The sequence below is a fragment of the Dunckerocampus dactyliophorus genome, chromosome 9 (genome assembly GCF_027744805.1).
Source record: "Dunckerocampus dactyliophorus isolate RoL2022-P2 chromosome 9, RoL_Ddac_1.1, whole genome shotgun sequence".
NCBI classification, from domain to species: Eukaryota; Metazoa; Chordata; class Actinopteri; order Syngnathiformes; family Syngnathidae; genus Dunckerocampus; species Dunckerocampus dactyliophorus.
In genome coordinates this window covers 29,848,131-29,864,525 of record NC_072827.1, presented here as the reverse complement: position 1 = coordinate 29,864,525, position 16,395 = coordinate 29,848,131, and the positions used below count along the sequence as shown (strand labels likewise).

Sequence of the window (16,395 nt, the reverse complement as noted above, 5' to 3'; positions counted from 1 at the left end):
GTTCGAACCGTGATGTAGCAAGAGATGGCCGTGTAGCACATTTTTTGTCACTTTTCTTGGTTCTTTGCCTTTTGGCTGTTCAGGTCACAATGAAACTTCCCAAACACTCCAGAATGCAAATAGTAGAGTCCTAACGATCTGTTTTTTAGCGTCTTACATCATCCTCCATAAATCAAAAACTAGCCTGTTAGCTAACATTCGGATTGACAAATAGTTTTTGTTTCATGTTTGTTAGAGATAATTAGTATGTCCTTGTCTTACGCTGTCCTTCATAAACCAGGATGTCAACTAACAAACAAACAAACTGCAGTTTTGTTAGACAAAGTGTATTTTTTGAGTCACACGGAAGTGTTCCCCCTTGATGGTGTGTTCCGGTAGACTCTATGAACCAGGAAGTAGGCCACAATGGAAACGCCCCTGCCCCAGATTCATATGTGGGACTTACATCATCCTCCGTGAACCAGGAAGGAATCCAGCAAGGCATAGGCACTATCAAACAAATATTAGAGGTATTGTGCTTCCGAACAGTACTTGGTTTTCCGGGTCCCTCCGACTCTACGTATACTTTATAGCTCCCACATACGCAAACACATTCACACTGCGTCCTGTTTATTAAATACAATCCGTGTTGGCAGGAAGCGCGCTATGATTTGTTTTAAGGCGTGACGATTAACTCCCAGCAGGCGCAAACTTGACTCGCAGACCTGGGAGTGATTCACAGGAAATAGCAGCTAATTGCTGCAGGTGATAATCGCACATACTGTCGTGTGTCTGCCACATCGGTGCAAAAGAAAGTCTTTGTATTCAGTGAAGAGGTGCGAAAAAAAGAAAGAAAATGTCTGCTGTTTGCACTGATGTAAGTCACTTAAGTCGAAAGGCTGTGTTGTGATTACGTTTGTAGTTGTGTCACAGCGTGACTTCTCCTTCGGAAAAGAACTGTGATAAATTCATCACACAATAAATAAAAATGAACTTGATCATTTTGCCGGCTTCGATATATTGTCATGTGCGTGCGTGTCTCTCGCACGTTTGTTCCATAGAACAACGGCATGAATGGAGTGAGCCTTTTTGTCAGTCATACAGTCTCTTTGTCTCGGTGGGTGGAGGCGGGGCCGCTACTGTAGCGTACACACAGAGTGCACAAGAGTGCAAAGTAGTTGAAATGATATTAGCAGATTGCAATATATTGTCATATTTTCTTTGTCGCTTTCTTAAAAATAATGTTAAAATCTCACCTCATCACATTCTCGTAGAGGCAATCTCGTGCATCGTCTCGTCTCGTGAACTGAGTGTCTCGTGTGTGTGATGGTGCTACACGTAATTCCAGAGGCGTAGTTTGAATTCATCATGTTTCATTCAGCAGAAGTTTGTTTTCAGGCAGGTTAGTTAAGCTCATTATTAATGCTTTTATTTTCTAAACTAATGTTTTTATTTTCTGTATATGACTCCTTGTATCTCACGCTTACAATTTTTATTAGATTTTATATTTAATATATTTGAATATTATGTTTGTGTTTTGTTTTTTTACAAATGAAACTGTATTCATATCCAGTATTTACATTCGTATGTTTATTTTATTCATTTAATGGGTAATATTTTAGATTATTTCTTATGCATTTTAGATTATTATTTTTGGTTATTTTTTTCATGATGATTTTACAATCTTTCAAGGATGTTCCATTAGATTTTTTTTTTTGTATATTTTATTTACTGTTGTTCTATTTTAATGTATTTTGTTGTTGTTATTAACTTGTATTATTTTAAATTTTGAATATTTGTTTATATTTTATTTACTGTTTTTATATTTTAATGTATTTTGTTTTTATTATTAACTTATATTACCTTAAATTTTGAACAGCATACATTTTTTATAATTTATTTTGGTTTTATTTTATTTTTCTTGTATTGTTTGTTTGTAACTTGCTGTCTATTGTTTTTTTTTCTTTTTACAAATAAACCTGCATTTTTTTAAGATTATGCAGCCTTTCCAGATGGTTTCCATTGTCTTTGTATATCTTATTTATACTTGATGTTATATTTTGTGTTCCATACGTATTTTTGTGAGGATTATGCAGTGTTTTTAAGGGTGTTCCCATTAGATTTTGGTGACATACACATTTTATCAGTTAAATATGATCTCATTCGAGCAAAATGTGCTGATGCTAATCTCACACAGAGCATCAAAGTATTCATGTTACACCTTTGCAGACTGTCCAGATGTCATTAAAAATGCTACTTTGCCTTGTCTCCCTTATCCATAGTTGGCATACAAGCCGTGGCTGTGTTCTCAGTACTTCCAGACCACCCAGATGCACTGCACTAAGAGAATCCCCTGTGGTCGATACTGCTTGGAGGTGCAGCAGCGGTGTCCTTTTGTCCTGCCTGACAATGATGATCTCATTCATGGAGGCAGCCCCAGTTTTATATGTACAGGTACAAACAACACGCTTCTTTTTCTCTTTAAAATATCATACGCCACATGAGCCTTGTACACTGAGCAGACAGTTGCGTGGCCCGATGCAAAAGTTTGGTAGAAAGATCTTGCTTATTGTTTCCGCCTTTATTACCCGTACAGGCAATGTTTGAAGTGATGTTGCTAACATTCGTAAGAGTCACGCACGCGCAGAGAAGTTCACAAAAGACTCAACCACTGGCAGCAAAGCAGAGAAGATTGCACCTACTGCACCGCAGTCTGGCTGCTCGGTACAGCGCGAGCAGCTGAAGTCATGCAAACTTAAATAGCATGCAGCTAGAAGCGTGAAAATGACAATAAAAGGGTGTGATAGGATAACGACGGCTTTAAACCGATGAACCGTTTAAACGATTTCCAATGGGAAAAACAGTCAAGTCTGCAGTTTGCTTTATTTGACTTTGATTATACAGGGGTTAGCTTCTCTTTACACTTGCATGAGCAATAACGATGTTAAAGTGTTACTTATGACATCACCTGCGCTGTACTGCCGTAAATTACGGTGTATAAGCCACACCCACTAAATTTAGAGACAAAAACATACTGTATATAAGACGCACCGGTGTATAAGTTGCACGTGTCCACGTCATATAAAGGCATATTGTGGCGCGCACGAGTCCGTGAGGACCAGGCAGCTCTTTATTTGACAGCAGCCAATCATGAGCTATGAAAAATTTCACGACAAGCTTGTCAACCCATTGGAAATTCCAGGAGGTCATTACTCAAAATAACAGTCTGACTCACTGTGTCATCTTACATAGAACACTAAACTCCTCGCACAGCAACTTAACACTCAAAAGGTATGTCTAATAAATATGCAAACATGTACCAGCACGAGTTTAAAATGGAGAAAACCCCAACATTTTAACGTTTTCCCATAAAGCATTTTGTTAGAGCAAAGCATTTCATTGGAGGACAGGCAGCATAGAAAATGGTTGGTGATGCAATGCTGTCTCTGTGCACCTGAGGGAGCCAGAGCAGCCTCGAGCCCAGAGGGAGGTTGACGTCATTGCAGCACCCCGATTAATGCGTTGCTCAGACGCAATGCATTATGGGAAAAGTTTAAGAGTTGTTTTTTTTCAATTACAAGCTCACATTGGTACTCGTTGGTATATTTCTCAGGTGTACCTTTTGAGTGTTAAGTTGCTGTGTGATGAGTTTTGTGCGAGACGGTGAGTCAGACTGTTATATTGTTATACTGTTATAATATACTGACCTCCTGCGATTTCCAATGCGTTGACAAGCTGGTTGTGAGTGCACTGATAGCTTATGATGAAAGAAAGAGCTACTGAAAAAGTAGCGGCTTAAACATCGGAATTTACATTACGTTATATGTGTTACGTTACGTTACGTTATATGCTTTATGGTGGCCACAGCTTGACCCTGGACAGATGAACACATTTTGGTGGGATCGTAACATGTCTGTTAAAATCAGTAATGCTAAATTGTGCACGTGTTCCTAATGGAAGGAAGTTAGCCAGGCTACCCGCGGCCGGCGCCAGATCTCAGGGGTACCTGGTGTTTCTTTATTAAACACCCGGCTGTAAAAATCATTTGCGCTATCATACTGTAAAATATCATATCTTTAGTCTTTCAAGACAGACATCCCTCAGGTCTGGCACCCCTGGTAGCCTGGCTCACTTCCGTTTTGTTCCGTGAACTTGCAGCACTTCTCTTCATGCATGTGTTTTGGGGGTTTGTGTGCATTTTTGGCAACTCTTTTGCATTTGTTTTTGATCCTGCAGCATTTTTTATTTGCAGCATTTTCCACGTGTTTTTTCACATTCTAAAAATATCATTTAACAAGAAAACTTTTTTAAAAAAGCAACTGTAAGAAAGATGTTATTTTTTTTAAAGTCGTGACATTAAGAAAAACAAACCAAACAACGAATAAACTTGTAATTTTTGGAAACAGACTTAATGTTACGAGAATAAAGTCTACATATTACGGGAATAATGCCATAATTACGAGAAGAAAATAATAAGTTGGAAAATTGCAACAACAAAAAAAACAACAGCAGAAATGAGAAAAAGCTGTAATTTCACAAGAATAAAGTCAAAATATCAAAAGAAAAAGTCATATTCTAACAAGCAGAAAAGTGGCAATTTTACATGAATACATTTGTAAAATTCTGAGAAATATACAAAATAATGTCATTTTAGTAGCAGTGAGTTGAAATATTAAAGAAAAAATGTTTTTTTTAAGTAACAATATTATGAGAAAACCAAAAAAATAAAGTTGTAATTTTTAAAAAAATAGGTTGGGGAAAAAGTTATAATATTGTGGGAATAAAGTGATAATATTACGAGAAAACTTGAGAACATTACTTAAGAAGAAAGCAGAAATATTGGGGAAATTTTAAAAAACAACAGCAAAAATTGGGGAAAAAAAGACCGAAGTTGGTACTAATAATAGCCTTTTTCACCAATTATCACAAAGCTGAGATGCATTTTTTCTTGAAATATACATAACTTCTTAGCATAGCTACATGTGTTGCTTTACAAAATATCAGAGGCCCTTGCATCCTTTATTTTTCACGATGTGGCCCTCGGTGGAAAAGGTTTGGACACCCCTGGTTTGGAGGGTTTGGACGTTGCTTGCCCCTGCCACCACTATTCTAATGATATGGCCACAGCCTCCACGCCTGCTCTAACTTTAAAACTTACCAACCAGTTGGCCCTCGCTGGCGCCTCGTGCTCATGCCACATGCTGCAGCACATCATTGGGATGTGGACGCACACACACAGGAAACACTTTACAGTTAGAGTGCGCCGTCTCATCACCAAGGTTACGCCATGACAACAATTGTGGCCCATCTCTGGCAAGAACAAGAGGCAGGCTCACAATGGAGCCCGAGGACAAAAAGTCTATGTACGCTGTGTGTGTGTGCGTGTGTGTGTGTGTGTGCGTGTGTGTGTGTGTGTGTGTGCTGAGCAGCACGCTGCGCTTTGTGTGCCTCTTGATCTCAGGTTAGGACACACAAAACCAGAGTGAGTTCTAAATGAATGTTTTAAGTTGCTGCTGCGGGGGAAATGTGGCACTCATGAATGAGAAAAAGTGAATTTATGTCGCTTGTTGTTTGGCGGGTACAAGCAGACTCACTGGCTGTACTGTAAACGCTACATGGCTGACGCCCTCTGGTGGACATGGAGAGCAGCACAGGGTTTTATTTGCGCGAGTATTTATTTATTTTTAAGTCTGAAGGCAAAATGTTTGACTAAATTAGTGTTGCTGTCAAAACATTGTCAAAATGAGTGTGACTTTATGAAGACCTGAAAATACTGTATTTGCTCACATGGTGAGTAATGTAACGTATTTACTTAACTGGAGAGAATGCTGGGTGTCTACTTGTGGGAAGGCCTTTATTAGGGGGGAGGTCTTTATATGTACCAATCCATTTTTATCATAAAATGTAAAATAATTTAATTCTTAAACCACTTTTCCCCACAAACTATCATGCATGATATTTTTCAAATTAAATGATTAGGTCTTCATTTGTAGTACAAACGCATTTTTTTTATAATACTATCAAATATTCATATATTTTTATTTGCCCACAAATAATACACGATGGTGGTAAAGATGGCTAATAAATAATATTTCACACTTAAAAACAGTTATATACAGTAAGCGCTTCTGTGTGTTGATAAATATATGGATTTCCTTCATACAGTTACAGTATACATCCTATATATTATACTGGCAGTGATTGTTTATATATTATGGGGGATGTTTATAATACTAATATTAACTTGCACAAATAAACTGTATGTTTCAGCATTTTTACCCAAATAAATAATACATGATTAAAATAGCTTTATTCCAATACGGTATAAGCAAGGCACGATCGCAACTTGTACATCAAAGTGTTGTTTTTTTCTTTATTTTGGGGGTTTTAACCAATCCCTAATTGTTTTCACGTGATTGTTCCAATTTCCAGCAGCACTTTGTCTTCAAACCCCACCAGAGACATCAGCTTTCCAGATGCCAGGTAGTGTTATAACGCCGTCGTCCGCAGTCAAAGTGGCGGTTATTATCTGTCTATTGGCAGATGAATTGAAGCAAGGCGTGTATTCTAGTGGAGGCCTGGTGGGGGTTAGCACCGTGGATAAAAGTATGAAAGCATTTCATCATTGCACCTGCAGGGCTCACCATATTCTTCCACACCAAATTGGTCCGAGCATGGCTTTGTGTCACAGCAGGTTGCCAAGGTGATTAAAGTCGATATTATTAAATACCTTCCTCTGTTATTTTGGCCTTACAAGCTAAAAACTTCTTCTTCCTGAGTTCCTGTCAACCCCTTTGAGCAACGAGAGTGGCCGCATTGACCCCAGTGTTTTACCTCCTACGTCACAAAGTAATGATTATTCTGACCTTACCGAGATCCCCAACTGTCACCGTGTCCTTAAGGACGTGTATAACAAGGGCCCGTGCTCCCTCGCTGTGGTAATGGCGCCATTGACCTCCTGCCAAGTTTGTCACCTCCTCAGGGCTGCCTCTTCATTCCTTATTGGACCCTGAAAAGGGCCGCCACGGAGGAGTGCATTGAGTCATCACTCCCTGATGGAGTTTTGGCCGAGGCGTCCTGCACTCCCGCTGTGGCAGGCGCCTTCTATTGTGAGGATGAGAGCGACGTGTGTTGACATCAGTATGTGTTGCCTTTTTGCAGGTCTGCTTGTGATGGTGGCCTCTTGTTCTTTACTTTACTTGCCACTTTTTATTATACTTCTAGTCCTACTTTATGATTTTTATATGTGATCATTTAACTAATTGACATCCACTCTGTCTGTGATGAAAGGCATCCACAATCAATAGACAGATCATTTGGTCCAGGGGGTAAACAGATGAATGAGTAGTAAAGTGGTAGGTAAGACTCCCGAGTTGAGGGATATGCGGGTATAAACTGGTAGACAGACAGCTAGGTAGGTAGCTGAGTAGACAAACTGTATGTAGGTAGACATACTGTACCTGTATATCTAGACAGGTATACATGTAGATAGATAGTTATTAGCTGGTGAGACAGATTAGCTTAAGACGGGTAAACGGACAGACAGGTAGGCCAGTAGACACGTAGACAGGCAAATGGCTAAATGGGTAGACTGATGGATAGATGGGTGGAGGGATGGGCGGGTTTTAGATGGCTAGACATGAGAAGACGGGTAAACAAATACTGTAGGTAGAAAGGTAGGGATGTAGATGAAGATGGAGATGTAGGTATGTAGTGGGATTATATGGGTAGAGACTGTAGGAAGATGAGTAGACAGGTAGTTATGTAGCTGGACATGGCCAGACGGGTAGACATGCTGATGAGTAGATGGGAAAACAGATAGATGGGTAGAGAGACTGGTTAACAGATAGTATGTGGGTAGATGAGTAGACAGATAGATGGCTAGATGGGTAGACAGGCAGATGAGTAGATTGGAAAACTGATGAGTAGATGGATCGACACATAGTTAGACAGGTAGATGAGTTGATAGGACGACAGACGGGTAGAGAGACTGGTAAACAGATGGGTAGACAAGTATGAGTAGACAGATAGCTAGACGGGTAGACAGGCAGATGAGTAGATTGTAAAACAGACAGATGGGTAGACGGATAGACAGATAGATGGTTAGACAGTAGACCAGTAGATCGGAAGGCAGATAGAAGGGTACATGATAGATGGATGGCTAGATGGGTAGACAGATGAGTAGACGGGTAGACAAATAAAAGTGTAGGCAGGTAAATGCCTCGATTGGTAGCGATAAAGGTAGGCAGGTATGTAAATGGTCTATTTCTGTGTCATAATTCATGGATCTATCCTGCTAGACACTATTATTCCCATTTAGGGAAATAAAGATGTCGCTGTGGGAAAATGCCAACACAGCAAAAGTTACCTCCTGTATGTGCCTTCCATCGGACAGGAAGCAAAGTAATGCATAATGTGGAAAGAGTGAAGATGTTGAAAATGTAGCTGAGCTCATAAATCTAACACCGTGCAAGTAAATGCATTTGTACAAGGAGTTGTGCAGTTGATTTTATGTTTTTGAATGTTTTTTCCTCTGCACCGTGGCCAGGGTTGCTGGAGGACCATCCGTCAGGCGCGGACCCAGATGCAGAGTGCTGCGACGTGCGGTGGGACTTGAAAGTGGACAACCGCTCTCGGGGGACGCTGAAAAGAACTCACCCGCCATGTCAGCACCGAACCTCCCTCAGCTCCTCGGCAGCGTGCAGACTGTGTAACAGCCGCCTCAAACTCTGCCTGCTGGTGCTGGTCCTCCTGCACACTGTGGCCAGTCTCACCGCCGCCCACAATGCAACGGGCCTGGGCCTCCCCGCCATCACGCCTCTGGAGGAGAGCCCTGCCGGTGAGGAGTGATGCCAGGAGGAGGTGAGGTTGCGGATGGAGAAGGGGATGAAAGAGCGAGGGAGCGATGGAGCGAGAGGGGGGCGGGTGGGATTCCCTCACCATGGCAACCACTATGGAAAAATACAGCCACAGTTTTTTTGTTTTTTTGCAGACGTCTGGAGCTGTGCGCCTGTGCGGACATTGGGCAACACTTCCAAATGGAAAACACTGGGACGCTTTGACACAAGAGACACACAAACCCAATCAAAAGGGGACACAAGGGGCTTGTTTAGTTTGTTAGGTAGGGACGGGGGGGACAATGCCACAGCCTTTGAGTGGGAAGAGTTTCTCTCACTTGAGCTTTTTTTTTTTTTTACACTGTTTCCAATTCATGGTTTCTGTTGCACTGCCTGAATATGAAACATCATATTCTCTTTCTGACATTTCATCCTTTTGCGTGCAGGGAGGCGTTGAAATGAGAGATGTAAGGTGTGTAAAAAGAGAAGAATTTAGCTGCGAGAGTGATGTGTGCTAGGATGTTTTTTGTTTATTCTTTTTTACATGATTTCCAAACCCTCACTGTATTATTTTGGTGTGTTAAACGTCACAGGGTATTAAATGCGGTTATGACCTGCGCCTACAGTATGGAAACAAGCTCTGGCCCGGTCTAAACTCCATCTTTGGTGATTCGATCACAGTGGACGACCACATCAAGGCCACGTTCACACTTGTGGTATGGTAATCTGGTTCGGACCAAAACATTTAAAAAGATACTTTGGTGCGCACGTTGGTGCGGTTCGCTTTATTTTTGTCACGAGACCAAAGGCTGCGCAGTACAGAACATAAGCGTAAAGTAAGGACTTGACTGGGCAGCTTTTGTGACACAGCTCAATAATTCCAAACCGAAATGACATCTGCTGAGCTGAAAACCTAGTTATTTTAATATTCTGCTGTGTTTAACAGCTTATATTTCACAAAAGCTTCTAAAATATACTTCTAAAGAGCTGCTGTGACATATTACATGACCAAATTCAAATATTCCAAACCAAAAGGACGTCTGCTGGCCTGAATACGTAAGTTATTTTAATATTCTGCTGTATTTAACAGCTTGTATTTCACAAAAGCTTCTAAAATATACTTTTAAGGAGCTTTTGTGACATTTCACGTGACGCAACTCAAATATTCCAAACCAAAAGGACGTCTGCTGGCCTGAATACGTAAGTTATTTTAATATTCTGCTGTATTTAACAGCTTGTATTTCACAAAAGCTTCTAAAATATACTTTTAAGGAGCTTTTGTGACATTTCACGTGACGCAACTCCAATATTTCAAACCAAAATGACGTCTGCTGGGTTGAATGCGTAGCTTACTTTAATTCTATGTTCACCAGTTTTCACAAAAAGCTTATGAAATATACTTTTAAAGAGTGTCTCACACACACACAGGGAGAACGCATAGCAGAGTGACAGCACATTTTCTCTTACATATTCATCATTTTTGCATCCTTTTTGCTGTCATTTTATCACAGGTCCTTGGTCCATCACAAGTTCTCTTGCAAATGGGCCAAGACCCATCTCTCAAGCAGTCTTGGTCCCTTTGTTTTTACTGCAGGCCAGGCTTCAGATGATTCACACTTGACCAAGCGAACCACACAAACGCACCAGAGCTCTTTTTAAAAGTGTGAACTGACCCTAAACATAATACACACGTACAATATCGCAGCCATGCTAATCACCTGATCGCTCTCTCCTGTTGTCGATTTGCACAGATGGAAGGGAAAGTGAGGACGTAGCCGTGTGATCACATCACCAAAGAAGTGTGGGCCTTACAGGTTTATGGGTCGCCCTCCCTCACTTTGTTTTGTGAGATATTATTGATATTTAACTAACACTGCTTTTGCACGCATCGGTGCGTTTATATCATGAGAAAGGCTTACCTCTTGAAGGATAAATCCGCTTTATTACAACTCTTTGTAGTCATGATGCAGTGTACAGTGGAACCTCTGGAATGGAAGCCCCCCCGACCTTCTCAAATATGACCAAATTTGGGGGGGGAAATATGTTCAAACTGAATCAGTTGCCATCACAAATGAATTCTCTGCCTTTTGCTTGGGGATAATAAAACTCAACAATAACAAATACTGGATATAAAAACTTTTTTTTAAACTTGAATAATGATTTGGAGTGCAGGATAATGTGGGGAAAAAAATAAAAAAATCAGGAGTAATTTTACAAAAAAAAAGTCAAAATATGAAAAAAAAGTTGTTATTTTATGAGAATAATGTCGTAATATTACCAGGAAAAATAATGTCATTTTAGTAGCATAAAGTTGAACTATTAAAAAAAGATTTTTTTTTAGTCGTAATATGAAAAACAAACAAAACAACAAATAAAGCTGTACTTTTGGAATATTATGTTATATTATGTCTTTTTGGTAACACGCGGGACACTGGAACTCATGAAATTCCGTTTTCATTATTTCCAATGATAAAAATTGCTTCTAAATCTGAAAAAATTGGACATTGACCAGCATCCCATTCAACCCTAGAGGTTCCACTGTACCCTTCTGATAAACTTGTTTCTTCATTAAGAGTGCTTTGGCTTTTGTCTTTTTGTTTTTTTTCTGACTTCTTTTGTCTGCGTGTTTTCCTTTGATCCTCGGTTTACGACATAAAGATGTGACAAGAGTTGTAAAGTGGAGTTATCCCTGCAAATCTTCCTATGGGGTCTGAGCCAAACGATCAAAAATCCAAACAAATAAAACGAATGATGATTATAACGGTGATGTGCAACAGGTTGGTGCCCGAATTGACGTTTTTAAACATGTTTCGCACTGCTTTGCTGTGACTGAACAACGAAACCTGAGCTGATTGAGCTTACTATAGTAACTACAGTACACTATTCAACAAAAGTGAGTACACCCATTCCTCATATTCCAGCATGCATTTGATGATATCTTCTCAAGGGGCAATACTATAGAAATGAAACGGTAGAGCGTGTACAGCAGTATAGATTTAAAATTCACTGAAATTGAGTCGACACACATCCATTACTGTCGGAACAGCTGTCGACACACGTGAGTGCACCTCACAGAGAACGTGTCCAAATTGTGTTCAAAGTGTCAAACGTTATCTAGCACTGCCTGAATCATCATCATAGGCGACCGTGCTCCGCTTCACAATGTCACAGGACAGGTTGGCGTTCGTGTTTCTCCTCCGTGAACCGCATCTCACCCGGCGCCGGCGGCACTCATGCAGCCTGAGACCATGACGCTACCACCACCATGTACACCATCCACTACTCATTTGTACTGCCAGCTATTGAGAGAATAATGACTGTGTGTTGTGTCATTTTCAGTGGATAGTAAATCTATACAATTGCCGAATTTCGAAGTTTGCTGCTTCACTCATTTTTTCATAATACATGTATATGAATCATTGCTGTATTGTGGTTGACTACGACATATTATTCGTCCCAAAAATATGCATATACAAGCAAATTGTACATATTTTGGGCCTAAATTAAGCATTTACAAGCATAAAAGTGGTGAAATGAACTAAAACACAAATATAAGGCATTCAGAAGGTGCATTGAAAGACACGTTGTGCTATGCAGTATACTACACTGGTCACTAGGTGTCAGTAATGTTACATGATGTTACAATGATGAGACAATAGCCGCTGCAGGAAGTACTAGTGTCGAGAAACCGGAACAGCAACAAGGAACTCTCTGAATGCTAACATGTGAGTTTATATTATGTCTGATTTTTTCTTATGTCTACGACCGTAAATCCCAGACTATAAGCCGCTACTTTTTTCACACGCTTTGAACCCTGCCGCTTAAACACAGATGCGGATAATTTATGGCTAAAAGAATTCCAGTTCCCATGATGCTTAGAGTGTAGATTCAGGAAGTAATGAAGTGGATGCTGATATCACGTTTTGAAGTCTTATTCAGCGATCGTGTTTTAATCTGACAAATCTGAAGTAAGTTTGATCAAGTGTAGAATTACTACAGCCTATGCTTGGACGGCGGTAGCTGTTAAACTCAGATCAAAACAAGCATCTCACGTAACATCACCGGCGCTAACGAGGTACGATTGCAAGGTTTATAGTGTCTCTTTGTGTGTAAATATCCCATGTTACAACATGGACACACACCTACACCTTATAGACTACTGCTGCGTATATATGTCCAATTTTTTTTTCTCTTTAAATTGGTGGGTGCGGTTTATATTCAGGTGCGCTCAATAGTCCAGAATTTACGGTATATTGGGTAATACAAGCGTAAAGTTGACTGTAGGGGTGTTATTTCGTGTCTAGAGGGCTATAATAATATTTAAAAACATATTTAGAAGGTCCGAAACGGGTTATTTATGCTCTAACTGTGAAAATATTCGATTTATACATGAAGAATCCTATTTTGCAGAAATTCACAGCAATAAACAAGAGATTACGGTACTGCTATACTACTCCAAAGTATATTCAAGTTCACTTTCTACAGTACTGTTGCTTGGGAAGAAATACTGTCATCAAAATGCTTGCTGAAATGTGGTGTGTGTACTTTTGTGAGATACCGTACGTATAGAGGTTAGCAGGTTTGTTCATTCGTTCCCAAAAACACTTTTTTTTTGTCTCACAGAACAAAACATGTCTCCAACCAAAGATGTGATGATGGGAGTCATTTAACCAAATTCCCATTCAGGTTCTGCTTTTAGACAGCGAGACTACGTAACTATGGGGTTTTTAACAATGACTGACACGAGTGTTCTGTACAGGCTCTTTTATTATTATGATTATTATTTTTAAAAAGGTACCAGCCAGTCCAAGTATGCCTGATCAACTTCTTGATTGCCATTTGTCCCATTTAATCACCACTTTTTAAAAAGTTGCTTTTCTGTTTACACCTAAACCAAAACTCTTATTAGTAATGTAACTCAGGCCTTTTAATTCACAGGCAACCTGACCACTGGGTGTTACCTTCGCTACTCTGTAAACTGTTAAATTCCATGTGCTTATGCTGATAATAATGAAAACTCACCTCGTGCTGAAAAGGTATCTTAGCATACACTACATGACGTGTAAAACTGAGTTTGTGCATGATTTTGTTCAAACCACATCATCCCAGCATTAGCTCTCGTAGCCTGGCAGCCATTGTGTTCGTTTGACTAATGTTTCATGAAGTAAAGGGCTTTTTAAACAATCACAACACGACATACTTGTCACCATACGTTCTGTAACAACTTCCTGTTCGCGATCGTCCATTGCCACGAGTCAGCTGACGTTTGGGGTGTAAATGTTGAACCACAGGAAGGAATCATGTGACCTCAAGGGCTGACTTCATTTGATTTTGAATTGATCAGGTATTCCAAAAATTCAACATGAAGCATTTGTATTCCAACTCACGAGAGATGTCCGATCCGATAACTGATGTCAACCATTTTATGATGCAACGTATACGTTACAGGATATCTGCTATATTTTGGCAACCACTAGATGGTGGTGTTGGTCGTCTTTTGCTTTGGCCCTGCTGCTTATTCATGGATACAAAAAATGTGTTTGTGTTCTGTGCAAGACAGAGATCAACCAACAGTCTGCATGATTCACTATAAACCCAACAAATAAACTCTTATTTTGGCTAGATAGCACACGGAGCGACGTGGATCAACAGAAATGCACTGATTATTTATCCTGATCACGGTGATAACACATTTATGAAGTCCAGTTTTTGAGGCCAAACGATTTGTTCCCCTTAGCCAAAAATGAAAAAAAAAAAAGAAAAAAGAAATTTGCTCTTTACATGGTAACTTGTCACACAAACCAGAGAAAGAACAGGGACACAGACATAATCAGACAAACACACACCAAGGAAATGACACAGTTATATGTATTATGGCACATATTTTTTTTTTTTCGTACACATCTTAATTTTGCAAATGTATCTGCTCCTCTGCATTAAATACAAAATATGTATTGTCACATGGAAAGAGTGTATGTCCACGTTTTCACATTTTTTTGCTCAACCTTCCTTTGTTTAGTTTCCTATCACAATCCTTTTTCCCCAGGTAAATATTCATATATAAAAATTAAAAATATATAACAACAATAATAATGTTTATTTTTATATTCATAATAAAAATAGTTATAATTATTTTTCTGTTATTATTAGTAGTATTATTATTTCTGTGTGGTCTTTCAGGTACAAACAAAGTTTTCTATATAATAATATATTTTGTTTTGTTTTGTTTTTTTAAACTTTTATTTAAAAAATGTATTACTTTGTGTTTTTTTTCCTCCCAAATTTGAACATACATGCTTTTCAGAGGCTACATTGAAAGAGGGAGCATTTCTTTCCCTTACAGCGCCATCAGCTGGATGTGGCGGGCCGTAGGGCGACCCCACCACCAAACCAGATTGCAAAAGCAACCCTAAAGTGAGGCGAGGTGTTTTGTCTTTGTAAAGCATGGAGAGCAACAGGAAGTAAACAGGGTTCGTCAGGGTCATGGAACCTTTGGCTTTCAGCTCATCAACATCAACAAACCTCGCCAGAAGCACATGTGTTCAAATGTTTGTCGCTGCTTGCTGCACAAAAGGGCATTTTGTGAGCAACGGTTTCTTCTAAGCAACAACGGAATACCACATTTTAATGTAAAAATCCCCAATCTGGTTATGCAGGCATGCACGCAACACTGCTGTGGTTTGTTCCTATCTGTGTTTCATCATGTTGAGGAGAAGTGAGCTCAGACTATTATGGTCTGTAGCAGTTGTAGCAGTTCTACGCTATCACACGCCAACATACAAACACATGTTTTGCGTGTTCCCCCAGAACCAAATGGCATACATTCTCTCCTGTGGATCTATGCAGAAGCCCATTCACTTTTTGCTTGATTTTGGTTGTAAATATGTTCCCCGGCGTGCACCTTGTGACTTGATGTCATGTTCTTTTACAGTTCCTCCTCCTTTATTTTGTATCATTTTGAGCACCGATACGTTTACGGAGACTGTGTCGCGAGTTTATTTGTCCTCAGTTTTTGTCGAGAGAGCGAGAGAAAGAAAGAAAGAGGTTGTGGTTGGAGTGTGAATGCAGAAAGATTTTAACGACTCTAGAAATGGAAAAAGGCGTATAGAAGTATCATTGCTGATTATTGATTATTATGGTTACTATTACACTACCAGTATATTGTAATATTATAGATGCTTTAGTTGGACTAACTTCTTTCATTTTTCTACAGACGACTTTGATGAAATGATTTCTAAAAACAAGTCTCAAGTCATGATCTTTTTCGAAGACGTATGAAAACTACTGCTACCATGATTAAAACTGTGTTCTGATGAAAATAAATGCAGACATATAATCTGTTCCTCCCTCGTCTTTTTTCCATTCCAGCTGCACGTTTTGCAATACAAGTTGTACACACAGCTTTTTGTTTTCTTTTGTATGGCTCGATTTCCTTTCAATGTGGCCGCCACTCTAACACTGGTGGTGCCCCGCCCTGATTCATTGGTGGATGGGCTTGTTTTTAAAAGTGATTTGGATTTTTTGAAATGCACAGTCTAAAGAATTTATTTTTAAATATATGCCTAGTTATTAAATTATA

General features: G+C 39.5%; 1 protein-coding gene across 1 annotated transcript in view; it reads left to right on the top strand.

The window, feature by feature from the left end:
- The window catches only part of LOC129187264 (NALCN channel auxiliary factor 1), a 105,652-nt gene extending 89,535 nt beyond the window's left edge, over positions 1-16,117 (top strand). Inside the window, exons 2-3 of the mRNA XM_054786292.1 lie at positions 2,262-2,433; positions 8,528-16,117. Coding sequence (XP_054642267.1) covers positions 2,262-2,433; positions 8,528-8,829 — 474 coding nt within the window. The 3' untranslated portion in view covers positions 8,830-16,117. The remainder of the gene's footprint in view (positions 1-2,261; positions 2,434-8,527) is intronic.
- Positions 16,118-16,395: the final 278 nt, after the last annotated feature.